This window comes from Sylvia atricapilla, chromosome 5, assembly GCF_009819655.1.
Source record: "Sylvia atricapilla isolate bSylAtr1 chromosome 5, bSylAtr1.pri, whole genome shotgun sequence".
Lineage (NCBI taxonomy): Eukaryota > Metazoa > Chordata > Aves > Passeriformes > Sylviidae > Sylvia > Sylvia atricapilla.
Window position 1 is genome coordinate 8654713 of NC_089144.1, and position 13563 is coordinate 8668275.

General features: G+C 39.3%; 3 protein-coding genes across 3 annotated transcripts in view; 1 reads left to right on the top strand and 2 right to left on the bottom strand.

Moving 5' to 3' along the window:
* GTSE1 (G2 and S-phase expressed 1) overlaps positions 1-7058 on the bottom strand; it is a 23281-nt gene extending 16223 nt beyond the window's left edge. The window contains exon 1 of the mRNA XM_066318609.1: positions 6972-7058. Within this exon, the coding sequence (XP_066174706.1) occupies positions 6972-7002 (31 nt within the window). The 5' untranslated portion in view covers positions 7003-7058. The remainder of the gene's footprint in view (positions 1-6971) is intronic.
* On the bottom strand, positions 4555-6689 carry TPRKB (TP53RK binding protein). The gene is made up of 4 exons (XM_066318608.1): positions 6517-6689; positions 5959-6081; positions 5489-5665; positions 4555-4682 (listed from the first exon to the last, which is right to left on the bottom strand). Exons 1-4 carry the CDS (start codon positions 6655-6657, stop codon positions 4596-4598), a joined length of 528 nt encoding a protein of 175 aa, XP_066174705.1. The 5' UTR covers positions 6658-6689; the 3' UTR covers positions 4555-4595.
* Positions 6974-12003, top strand: ALG10 (ALG10 alpha-1,2-glucosyltransferase). The gene is made up of 3 exons (XM_066318613.1): positions 6974-7200; positions 7366-7563; positions 9329-12003. The coding sequence occupies exons 1-3, from the start codon at positions 7015-7017 to the stop codon at positions 10382-10384; spliced, it is 1440 nt and encodes a 479-aa protein (XP_066174710.1). The 5' UTR covers positions 6974-7014; the 3' UTR covers positions 10385-12003.
* The last annotated feature ends 1560 nt before the right edge of the window (positions 12004-13563 follow it).

Sequence of the window (13563 nt, forward strand, 5' to 3'; positions counted from 1 at the left end):
TTGACACGAGTCACCTCTGAAAAGCACAGATAGAAAAACATGCCAGAACAGAATGGGAAGGTCACATGCTGTGCTTATTCCTGTGGATTAAAGCTTTGGAAATTGGCAATTTTTTATTTGAACCCTTCCATTTTCATAATATTGCAAAATAAAAGGGTATGTTTTTTTCTCATACAATGATCTGTATCAATAGTGAGGAGTGAGAGCACTGTGTTTCCTCCAACAAGCTCATACCCAGTCTCTGTGCCTGTCAGTGGGAGACAAATCCCAAATGGCTGGTAAATGTTTTGCATTTCCAATTATAGAAAATACTTTATTAGCCCCAGACAGTTTGAAGAGCTTTTTCCCAAATCTAGTCAATGATTCAATGCACACTCTGGATTTCATTACAAACATTATTGAACTGTTAATTAAGAAGAATAATTTTTAACTTTAATCTTGCTTTTTGTTATGTCAGGATACACTCTCTCCGTGCTCACAGACAGAAAACTAATGGAAACAAAAGTGAGAACTGGCACAGCACCTCTGGGTTCAAGCACCAGTATGGAGATGATCTTGTTACGGTCCACATCCTTTACACAGTGATCATCATGATCCTTCTAGTGGCACTGTGGGGTGCCTGGTCAAGAAAGGATTCATCTTTATAGCAGTAACATAGCAAGTTTCTTTGTCAAATATTTAAAGTATTTGTGTCGATTATCCATACTCAAGAGGTCCAAAAGAAATGGTCTCGGCATACTTCAGTTTATGTGAAACTGCTTAAATGGTTGCTACTTGTGGAAGTCAATCTATGAAGCAATTTAACAAGCCCTGTACAGAACATAATTTTGTGAATAACAGAGACCTGTTTGACCTGTACACATTTATATTACCCTCAGCACATATGTGAAACTTTACGCACAATGTTCGAGAAAGAGGAGTTCAACTTCTGTTTTATTGGTCAATGTTTTTTTATGTCCACCCCAGCTTTCCATTTGTGAACTCATCGAGTCTCTACCTCTGCTAAATCTGTCCCAATCCATGTAAAACATACACTGTAAGCAGGGAAATAATCTGCCATGTCAGAACAACACAGGAAAAAACGATCAACAAATCCAGCTAGTCTGCTGGCAAAGATGACTGAAAAAGTCAAATTCTCATCTCTGTTGCTGAAGAGAGTTTATATGGGACTTGCATCCGTTATTTTTAACTTATGGCAATGACTTTGTAAACTCAGGAATAAAACGATGAAATACGCTGCTTTTGTGAATCCTTTGTCACAGAACCAGCTGCTTCAGTTTTCATTTTGTATGTATTTATCTGCAACCACCACTTGCTTTTCCATAATTCATTAACATCTCATGGTAGCACAAGCTTCTACATCCACCAGCCCATCACTGATGAGAGGCATTCCATTCTCCCACATTTTCAGGGAAGTAACCCCACTCAGACAACCTGCAAGCCCTTTGGACATAGGGCCAGTTGGCAGTTTCTGTTCAATTCTTTGTTAGTTGTCTCCTCCTGAGGAGCACACATTAGTGGACTGGCAGCTCTGAGGGGCAGTGAGTGTTGGAAACAATAGGCCAAGCTTTGGGAGCCTAAACTCAGCTTAAACCCGATGTTTTATCATTGCCTAAACTAATATACAGTATTCCAGTAAAAAAAAAAAAAATTTACAGTCTCAGATACACGTTTGTAATTAGGTAGTAGCTACAGACAACACAATTCTTACAAGTATTGTGTACCCTATTTTGCTATCCATCCAGAATCAGGAGGGTTATATAAACAGAAATGTCTGTGAAAGACCTCCAGGAGTGTTAACAAAGGTCAGTGTAGCACCAAAGACACCCCTGTCAGCTCTCAGCAGACAGTGAGGTGGCTGGAACTGGTGTTCCTCCACCAATGAACTCCACCAGCACTACCTGGGCAGACACCACCTCAGCACACTTTAACATGGGACCAGTGCTTTGATGATGCTCCCTGAAGAACAGCACGCAAAGGAATACATAAGAAAAGCACATTAAATACATTGTCACAGAGCACAGGGACCCAGTCATTAAACATGTAGCAGGAACATTACAATTGAAGGATGGGCCTGCCTTGTCAATATATGTTTTGAAGTCCACGAGATGGGAGAGGGACCTACACATTTTGACAGCAGCACAAAAACCCCTGGTGATCAGGGTTGTGGGACAGGCAATGGCCTCAGTGTGCTGGAAGTCAAAAACAAAATCCCAAATGCACCCTCACAAAGGGAAAAAAACAAACCTAGAACAATTGACCACACGTCATGATGTAGCATTTAGCTGTTAAATTTATAAATTCTGCAGGTATAATCCTGCCTCTGAAGCACTGGAGGTCCAAATAAGTTATTGCAAATACTTCAGTTTCCTTTTTCACCTTGTGATAGAAATGAAGTATGAAAGTTCAAAAGAAACTGCTGCAGAACATCAAATGTTTTGAAAAGCGTATCTTTTTCATAAATTTTTCCTTTCCGGGAAAAGAGCCTTGGTTAATTTAACAGCAACATTAGAGATCTAAATTAAATAACTTTTAATGTGTTCAGAAAGACAATTGTACCTTTGCAAGGTGAACAAAATCCACCTTTATTCCTGTTTTTTGTAAATAACTCATTTAACTTGGATAATGCAGTCATGTCTGGGGAAAACCTGTGGTCTTGCTGGGCATAGTCTTCAATGCAAAGAGACCCAAGTCATCTGCCTGGCTGAATGACACTTTGGAGACTTCAGCTTCCAAAATAATTCCTTGTAAATCCACCCATCAAAACACCTCATTTGGGTCTCATGGTAGATCACAATTTAACTTATGTCAACAGTAATAAGCTATTTAATGTCTCTACACCAATGAAACAGAGAAATAGAAAACTGGGAACCCAAGTTTGGAACTTATGTGTCAAACCTTTTATGAAGCAATCATTTTATTACTATTTCTCCTGTATTAAACAGACTGGACAGATGTTTTACACATGTTCAAAAAAGGCAGTGGTTTAAGTAAGCCTGTCTGTGTTATTTTAAACTAACAAAAACATTGTAGTTCAGCCAGTAGATCTTATGATATATTCCATGTACCAACTGGACTGTCAGAAATGAAAAACAAGTCTCATTTTCCACAGTCATTCTCACATGCTGATGTGACACCCTTTTGTTTTTAAAGACTCGAGTCCTTCCAAGCTCCATTTTTTACTACTGCTTCACATTTCCCTTTAGAGAGGATGATGCATTCTGTAAAGCCATCTTTAAAGCAAGAAGTCAGCACAGCCATTTGTCCCTAATCCTTTGATAAACCTTGGAATTCCCTTAGTACTCCGTAACTGTATTTGCCATTGGTCTGGTTGGTAAGAAAAGGATGGTATTTGTACTACTGTGTTTTAACTAAGGGAAGACTTAACTGAAATCAAAATGCAAAACTGAAGCTGTGCATTTCTGTATTAAACACAGAAACAGAAAAAAACAAGTCTGTATGTCAGTTCACTGGTCTCTTTACAGTATGGGACAACATTTCAACTCCAAGACTTACCTCTCCTTCAAAATGTATGTGTAAAAATATGAGGCATTCTCTTCCAAAGATATTTTAAGTACACAAATCATAATACCTCAGAAAACATAAGAAAAATAAACAAAACTGCAGACAGCTATAGTTTTATGCACATCCCGGAAAAACAATACAGCATAAAAATAACAAACAGTATGAATTTCTACCTAGTTAGGACAGTAGTTTTACTTTAACAGGATGCATACATGTGATGAAATGATACACATTCACAGCTGTTGCACCTGGTGACTACTGAAATAAGTTTCCTTTGATGGCCTTTCCTAGCAGTGGTTCAAAAAACCAAGACAAGTTTTATGTTCTTTCAGAATGCTGTATAACCTCTATTGACAATTTAAGTGGATACAACCTATGGTGCGAATCTGCCTGAATTCTGCACCCGTAACCAGGTTCTAGTTCAGCATCACCATGCTTACATAAATCAGTGTCATGAAGTAAAAGCACCACTCCTCATCCTCTAAAGCCAGGAATGGATGACATCAGGCTGTCAGGTGCTAACACCACCACAGCATTATCCACACAGACCTTTTTCTTCACTGTACACATCTCTGATGCCCCTGCTTCACACTTCTGTCCTCAAAGGCTGGGCAGCAACTCCATCCCAGCAGCACAAAGAGGGAGATGCTGCTGATTGTTTATGGAAAATTTCCTTCTAGTCCATCAGAAATACTTGGGCTGTAAAGATGCCTTTTCTGGCAGTAGTATTGTTAAAAGGATATCATCCATCAGGTTGCCAAAACAAAACAAATCAGAGCACGTTTAATAAAAATTATTTACAATGTTTGAACCCTTTCTGGGACTACCAAAACATCTGACAAAAGACAAAAGTACAGATTTCCAAGCCTTTTGTTTAAGGTCAGCATAAAGTACTGCCAATTTTCCCTTGTCAAGGAAAAGGAAGAAATGCCAATGGCAAATTCTGCTTGGCATGCTCTCTGTGCTTATAACAGCTCAGGTTACCCTTGTGTCCAACCCTTGGTTAAAGCTCAGATGTCATCCAATTACTCAGTACTACTTCACTTCCTCTGAAATTTATTTCCACATTTTCACAAAACATCTTTTGTTGACATTCTGCAAACAACACTATCCAATAAAGTGCTGATTTTTTCTTCCTGTGGTGTAACTTTGTACATCTGCAGAAAAAACCAAGAAAAATGGGAAATATGTATAAGGAAGATAAAAAATTGATGGCATAACTTCAAAAAATACGTACACAAGAAAGCATTATTCCCTTCTCCCCCACTTTTACATTGGAAATTCCTATCTTCTCGTGACTGCAAGATGAAACTTGGACTGAAGCAAATTCTGAAACTGCAAGAACAAGGAAAGCTACGAAACTGAATGAGATCATCACTTTTAGCTCCACCTGTTAAATGCTGATTTGTCCAATTTTATTCATATGTCTCCTATCAATACTTTGACAGACATGATGAAGATGATTTAATTTACTTGGATTTTATCATGTAAGAGACACATGCTTCAAAATAATTATTTAGCATATGGTAATCTGTTAAGAGCATATATGCCCCAAGACAGCTCCAAACAGCTAATTAACCTGTTTTATTTTAACCACCCCTACTGGGACTATCTATTTATTTAAGCTTATGAAACTGCTCATGATTGAAATTTTTAATCAAATGAATATTTGCCTGAAAAACAGTAATCTTCGATGGTAGGCAGCAATTAGGAATTTATTTTTGTGTTCTAATTCCCTGACAACATTAATAATTTGAAGACTTAAACTTTGTGATGTTAGGGTGTGACAATGAAAACTTGTTTCAACTAAAAAAAACTCTAAGAAATAATCAAGGTCCACTTAAGTTTGCAGTCGTGCTAAAGAAATACAGATCCTAAGTTAACTATGTCTGTTGATATTTAATCAGACAAATAAATAAACTGTCGCTTTTCTCCATGTCAGTCTTCTGTTTTGGCCACACACCTTTTTAACTTTGGCAGTGTCTGTTAGCTGGGGGAGTTCATCTAAGGAAACCTGCTGGCCTTCCACCTGAGATACTATATCTGCCAGATTTACAGTCTTGTCTCCATCCACAACCAGCACAATGAGTACTGCTGTGTCGCTGTCTGAAATGCCGAACTTTTTAAATGCATCTGAAATCTGAAAAAAGATTAAAAAAAATAAAATATTTTGAGTCACTTTCTCATACATATAAGGAACCTTTTCAGTTACTGTGTCAGATACATCAAGAGCATAAATTAACAGACATTTTACATTAGTGGAACTCTGACAAGCTACAAACCATAACAGCACATTAGTGTTATTAAAAATAACAATTAAAAACTTCTACTGGTAGTCAGGTAGAGTGTTAAAGGAATACATGTACTTAGTTTGGCTGTGTGGATCTTAGCAAGGTTTTTGGGCAAAAAAGAGATTTGTTCCATAAATCTTACATTGTTGCTTGGTGAAAGGCTGAAAATAATTTCTGCATAGAGCGTTCTGGTCTTCATTTTTCCTATCTTCTGTAGATGCACTGCTTTGTTGGCTGCCACAAGAATCTGAAAAGGATCTACAATCTGTAAAATACAACAGAATGAGTTATACAGAATCAACTGACTGTTTTGAAATCTGGGAAAAAATCTTGACCATTTCACTTTGATAGCCTAATTTTAACAAAAAAAAAAAAAGGACTAGATTTTGAAACTATTTATGGGTTAAATGAGAACAAAGGCACCAAACCAGCAGATTTTTGATAGCATAAATTACTTAGCACTCGAGTTTATACATGAAGCAGACGTAAACTCCACCAAGCAGGATGTGATATTAATCAATACAGTGGTTTTGGCCAATTTTGCCAAGGTTCTGTTACACAGACGAACCCTTCTGCTGTAGGAAGCAATGAAATCAAACAAGGGCCCTTGCGCAGAGCCGGGAGGACGAAAAGCAACTCGTGTGACAGCGACTGCGAGCGGGCATTTCAACTCCCCCAGGGCGGCACACCATCCACTCACCATGGCAGGGTTTATCAGAGCTCCGTCCATGGAGCCTTCCATGGCTTTTTTCCGCAGAGCAGCGGCATTTTTCACGTGCTGAAAGAGGAGCAGCGTGACGCTGCGCTCAGGGAACAGCTCCAGCCGGTGCGTTCGCTCCATCCCGAGGGCAGCGGCGCCTCGCCCCGCGGCACACACAGCGCTAACACGCGGCCACAGGGCTGGGGGCTCAGCGCTTCCGACAGCGATTCCCGGGATTCCCGGCCCGATCCCCGGGGTTCCCGGCCCGATTCCCGGGGTTCCCGGCCCGATCCCCGGGACTCCCGGCCCGATTCCCGGGGTTCCCGGCCCGATTCCCGGGACTCCCGGCCCGATTCCCGGGGTTCCCGGCCCGATTCCCGGGACTCCCGGCCCGATCCCCGGGGTTCCCGGCCCGATTCCCGGGACTCCCGGCCCCGCGGCCCTTCCCGCCCCGCCGCTCGCCCCTCCCCGGAAGGGCGGCCCCATCGCGGAGCCGGCATGGAGCGGGCCGAGGCCTACGGCTTCTCGGGGGCCATGAGCGGCTCCTTCCTGCTCTCCTGCCTGCTCTTCGCCGCCGTCAGCCGCCGGCAGCGCGGGCCCTACATGGACGAGGTGTTCCACGTCCCGCAGGCGCAGGCCTATTGCCAGGGCCGCTTCCTGCAGGCAAGGGAGGGTCTCTCCCGTGCAGCAGCGCTCGGGGCCGGGGGCGGAGGCGGGTTTGGGAGCGGCAGCGCGCACAGAGCTCGGAGCCCTCAGGGCACAGCAGTGCCCGCGGCCGTGAAGGGGCCGTGGCGGGGTGTGGTGGCGCGGCTCGGGCCCGGTGACAAAGCCGTGTGTGTCGCTTTGCAGTGGGACCCCATGATCACCACGCTGCCCGGCCTGTACCTGCTCTCCGTGGGGGTGGTGAAGCCCGCGGCGTGGCTCCTCGGCTGGACGGGAAGCGTGGTGTGCTCTGTGGGAATGCTCAGGTTTATCAATCTCCTCTTCAGCGCCGGGAACTTCTATTTGCTGTATTTGCTTCTGTTCAAGATCCATCAGAAGAATAAGGTACGGTCAAAGTGAAATAGTTTTATGCGCTCCTACAAGCAACTTTGGTGGCTTTAGGGTATGTTCCCTTCACTACACGTGTGAGATGTTCTCAGTTTTAGAGAACTGCGAGTGCCACCACCCGTTTGGCCGAGAAGGCACGTTCCTATTCTCTAATTTTTAATTTTTTTTTTCCTCGCACAAGTTGCCGTCCTCTAAAAACACATTCTTGCACATAAGGTGTCTTATTGAAATCAAAGTTAGTAGATACGCCGACTTGCTATCCAAAAATCTGAATGTTCTTGCAGTTGGCATTGCTTAGGAGTCCTCACAAAACTTGAACAGCAGCTCTTTAGCTGCTCTGTGAGCAGGCTGTGTAATTTATGGGGATTTCTTCTGTTTCAGCTGCAGGCATTTGGATTTGTCCTGGTTGAATTTCACCATATTTTTGTTACCCCATTCCTCCAGGCTGTGTGGGTCACTCTGGATCATACTTGTGCTCTTGGGCAAATTGGCTGGTCCTACCCATCCAGTGTCAACTACAGGCTTTCTTTTCTTTAATAAAGCCATTAAACATGACAAGTCCCAGTACAGATCCCTGTGGTACTTGGGTTGTTACTGTCCTTTGGGTAGAGTGTGACCATCCAGCCAGTTTTTACCTGTCTAGCTGTCCACACATCCAGACCACAACAGTTCAGCTTAGATACGTGAATGCTGTATATTTAAAATTCTGGAACATCCACCACTGCAATAAATAAATAAGTAGTTTTAGTAGTTAATGGCCTATTTAAAATCCTTCACAAAGTTACTTAATTTAACTTCTAACCTTAAAACATTTTTTTCTTCTCCTCTGATAACTGAAGGATTCCTTGACTATAAAGAAAATTTCTTTTGGAGGAACCTCTTCGATTTTAAATACGTGATAAAAATGTACAGAATTAGATTAAGTAGACTGTTTCCACTTTTAATTTTATACTTGGAAGTGGAAACATAAATGTAAGAAAAAAGTTTCATGAGAGTAGGCTAAGCATGTAGTGATACTTCAAGGTTTCTTTGACCTCAGTGTTTTCTCAAGTCCTCTTTCTTTTGAGGTAATGAGTGGCTATTTCACCCTGCACTACATCATTCAAAAACATCATGTTTTAGTGTTATGATTTGTGCTGTTGTCATGTAGTGAATGGAATAATTGGGAAGAGTTTTTAACTACGTGGTCTCCTACCTTTTTAAAAATTTCTGACTCATGAATTGCAATGATGAAAAACAATAAAAGCTGCATTAAAGATTAGAAGCTTGGAGTTTGCCTCTCTATGGACTGGGTGCAAAAGAGGTGACAGTAGAGGCACAGAATGGTGCTGTCTCACAGATAAACAGTCTCATGATGAGATTGCAGGGGCATTAGCCACTGATTTTATTTTCTTCTGCCCATTAGTGCAGCCTTTTCATCCAAGGTATGGGAGCAATTATACCCCCACCGTGATTTTAATGGCACAAATACGTGCACACCTGACATATGAAAGAAGTTGGTGTGGTTTTCGTTGCCATATTTTTAACTCACCTGCAGTAATGTTCTGGACTTTTCACTTGGATTTTAACACTGTGTAACTGTAATAACATACCAGGAGCTTAAGAAAAATGTAGCATTTGTGCAATAATGGGTACAAAGAGCATAGGAGATGTTGTATTGTCTTAATGGAATTCTCAAGAACTATACTAGTTTTAGTGTATAAAATACACTATTTTATTTTATTGGGCATTGTCTAACCACATTTTTCTGCTTCTTCTTTAGGCTGTGTCTGGTTTCCAGAGAATCTTGTCAGCATTAACTCTTGCAATGTTTCCCACCCTTTATTTTTTTACATTCCTTTATTATACGGATCCTGGGTCAGTATTTTTTACTCTCTTTTCCTATTTAATGTGCCTTTATGGTAACCATAAAACTTCTGCTCTCCTTGGATTTTGTGGCTTCATGTTTCGTCAGACAAATATTGTGTGGACAGTTTTTTGTGCTGGGAATGTTGTTGCAGAGAAGCTAAATGATGCCTGGAAGATTGAGTCGCAGAAAAAGAGAGATGAAAAGATTTCTTCCAGGAAAGGATCATTTTCTGATTTGACCAGAGTACTGAAGTTTCTTGTTGAGTATCTCTTGTCACCTAAAAATTTAGTTACACTTACTGCTTTAACTTGGCCATACATCATATTAGTATCTATCTTCATTGTTTTTGTTTTCCTCAATGGTGGAATAGTTGTTGGTGATAGAAGTAGTCATGAAGCCTGTTTGCACTTTCCTCAGCTGTTCTATTTTCTGTCCTTTACTATTGTTTTTTCATTCCCTCATTTATTGACCCCTGCTAAAATCAGGAAATTCCTTTTGTCATTGCGAAAGCACCCGGTGCAATATGGCTTAATCACTGTCATCTCTTTATTCCTGATCTGGAAATTTACCTATGTCCACAAGTATTTACTAGCAGATAACAGACATTATACGTTTTATGTCTGGAGAAAAGTGTTCCAAAGACACGAGCTTGTAAAATACCTGTTAGTTCCATTCTATATATTTGCTGGCTGGAGTTTTGCTGATACCCTAAAATCAAAATCTATATTCTGGATCTTAATGTATTTTGTATGTTTATTAGCAGTCACAGTTCCTCAAAAATTACTAGAATTTCGTTACTTTATTTTGCCATTCTTAATATATAGGCTCAATATTCCATTTCTGTCTCTATATAGACAACTTCTGGAGCTAACTTTTTATATTTTAGTAAATGCTGTAACTTTTTATCTCTTTCTAAACAGAACATTCCAATGGGAAAATAGCGATGAAGTACAGAGGTTTATGTGGTGACTTTTTTTTTTTTGATACTTTTATACCTGTAGGAAAACACAGTTCTTTTTTAGGACTGGACTCTGGAATGAAACAATGTTTTGCATCATTTAAGGGCTCTTTTCCCTAGTTGGAACTGTGAAGTAAGCTCTTTGCTTATACTGTTGCAACCAAATGCAAGATCTGTTATGATGTGAAGATACTCCATATATTGAGTTTATGAGAATTTTAAAATTTCCTATGAGGGGAAATGTGAGAAAACCTTTCTGCAATTAACGTAAAATAAGGGAGATGTTTACTGTCATGTTTCATGATAATAAAATATTATATAATATGCTGTTGAAGGTATAAGAGTTTATAAGTGTGTTTCGGAGGTTTCTCTTTTACAAAAGAAGAATTTCAACCTTTTCAACCTTTTTGTTTATTTGTGTGTATATTTATTCCTCAGATCAGGCCATTTCCTTTTAGGTTTACTAGTGATCAAAGTATAAACCACTACTAAAGTGCAATGTTTTCAAAGCCTCTTACATCTCACTGAATTTTCATTCCTTTTTTTTTTGTCACTAAATGCTTACATTAGTTTTGTAAGCAGAATGTAGGCTCTTAAATCGTTAGAACGTTTTGAACACTTTGTTTCAAACTGGTATTTAGAAAACACAACAGATACTCTGTGTGTGCACCCTCTTTGGAGGAATAAATGCTACTGTACAATAAAGCATAAATGGCACTTGATAATATGACCTGTTAGAGAGGGACTAGTTTACGGATGTCAGACTGCAACGTGCAGTGGATTGCAGCCCTCTAAAATAATTGAGCAGTTATGTCCTGTGGTTCTGTGCTCACAGGTTTGTGTTGAAATCTGGTCTGAGTGCATTCCTAAGTTGCACTGAGTCTTTCAAAGATCTTTGGTGTGTAATCTTCAAGAAATACTAATGGCATTATTGAACTATTCTTTTTAAGTATTTTTCGTATTTAATGGAACTTGAGTGTATCTATTTTGTTTGACAAAGGTAAAATGCAATATGTATATATATATATGTATGTATGTATATATATTTAAAAGCATCTCATGTGCATTATCATCAGAGTAAATGAAGGCTGTAATGGTTCCTGTCAGTAAATCATGTCATTAAGTCTCAAAACATTTGATTGCTAGAGTATGTGGTAGGTGAGAGTGATGTCCAAAACTTCAGGTACTCTGTAGCTTGGAGCCATGTCTTGGCTCCAGTTCCTTCCCTGTACTACCCTGTGATGAGTTCAGATTCTGATCCATGCCTTTGCAGCCCTGTTTCTCCTAAGGAAACCCTCAAACCACTTCCAGTGTGTAAGTGTGTGTGTGTTGAATTTAAGGTATTTGCCAGGTTGCCTTTTGCTTCTTGGCTTTTTGCCAGGTAACTTGTTGTCAGTGTGTACCATAGGGAAAACCATTTTTAGTCAGTCACAATTTGCTTCTTCAAGTTGAGGGAACAAGAGAAACCCAAAATGGATTGCTTCTGAAGAATCCAGTGCGGTTCTGGCAGAGTCCAGGATGTTGTGTTGTGATTTCAATATCACAGGTTTGGGAGGGGAAGTCTTGTGTGCCTTCTGCTTCCAGTTTTGTTTTTGTATGCCATGCCAATAAAATCATAAGATAAAAAGCATTTGCCTGCTTAAGTACAAGTTCATTTGTGACGTGGAATACTGAGTTGGAATGGCAACATGGAAAAGCATGGGGCTCTGTCTACTATTTCAAGTTATATCTTAGATCCGAGGTTTCTTTCTTGTTTTAGGTAGGGGAGTAGGTATTAAATCCCTTGAGAAAAAATTTCCCTTGCAAGGATCCCTCTGTAGTCCACAGGTGTTTTATCCAGCATGTCTGTTTTTACTGGTTTCAGATGCCATCCATGATGAACTCTGGTGAGAGACTGTTCATGCTTCCTGTTTTTAACAGAAGTAGCAGCTGTGTTTCAGGTGAAAAGAACCAGAGAACCAGGTTAAATGTACAATTTTAAAACATTTTTCCTTTCTTTTTTTCTTTTTTTCTGTGAAAAGTGAGTGCAAAATGTCCACCAAAATTAAATTACGCAATAGAGATGTCTTCCACCTGTTGGGGCTGCTTGACCAATACTATGAAATGGCATAGTATTTTATAATGGAATTTATCATTATACTTACAGGTTTTAATCAAAAAGTACAATTATACTTAATGTATTCTGCTCATTTGAAAGCAGGCTGAGTTGATAGAAGTTTATTTAAAGAGGGAAGTTGATGAATTACTAAAGTATGAAAGGAGAATGTATTTGTAGAATAAAGCTACATTTTCATTTTTGCCTATGAGCCTGAGGGTGTTTGCAGGTAATATTGCATGTTAGCCAAGTCATTCCAGAAATCAGAGGGGTTATATTTGTATCAGAATTGGTCATAAAGAAAGGTCTCCAAATTCCATCAGTATTTCCTAGAACTTTGACAAATAGCAGTAGCACTGTTGAAATCCATTGAAAAATGGATTTTATTTTGCTGCTAAAATATTTCCATCATAGTTGTTTCTAATTTATTAGCTGTTTTCCTTAAAGACATGCAGACAAGGCTGTATTTATCCTGCTTCTAGATTCAATAGAACCATAATTACTTACTTTAGGTTAAACCTCTGCAGGTGTCAATTAAATTTCTTAACAACAGCCTAAAAATGGTAATTTCTTGTAAACTTTATTAGTTATCAATTTAGAATAATTTCTTGTAAATTTTATTAGTTATCTATTTAGAATAAAATCTCACTAATGTCTTGAAGTATTCAAGGTAAAACCAAAAATAGCACAGCTAACGTTTCTGTAATGGCTGCTTCGAAAAAAAAGGCTCAGTTTTAGTTTTTCTTAGAAATAAGATGATTTTTCAGTAAATGTTGGAATAATAAAATAGCTGAACAGTCACAGTATGGCTGTACTGTTTTGAAGTGGGGGAAGAATACAAACAATTGAACATCTTTTTTTTCTTTTAGTTAAAAATATGTTTTATTCAGCAAGATAGGAAATTTGATAATCCTTTATGCTGTGAACTGCATTTTCTGCTGTTTGTGAGCATTCAATATTTCATTCCTTTTAACTTTGATAACTCATGTTCAAAATTAGCAAGAATTTTATAGCATAAGTGATGCTGAAATATTTTTTTATTTGTTCATTTTCTAGAGGCTTGATAAATAAAATGGATTACTTCTGTTAGAAAGT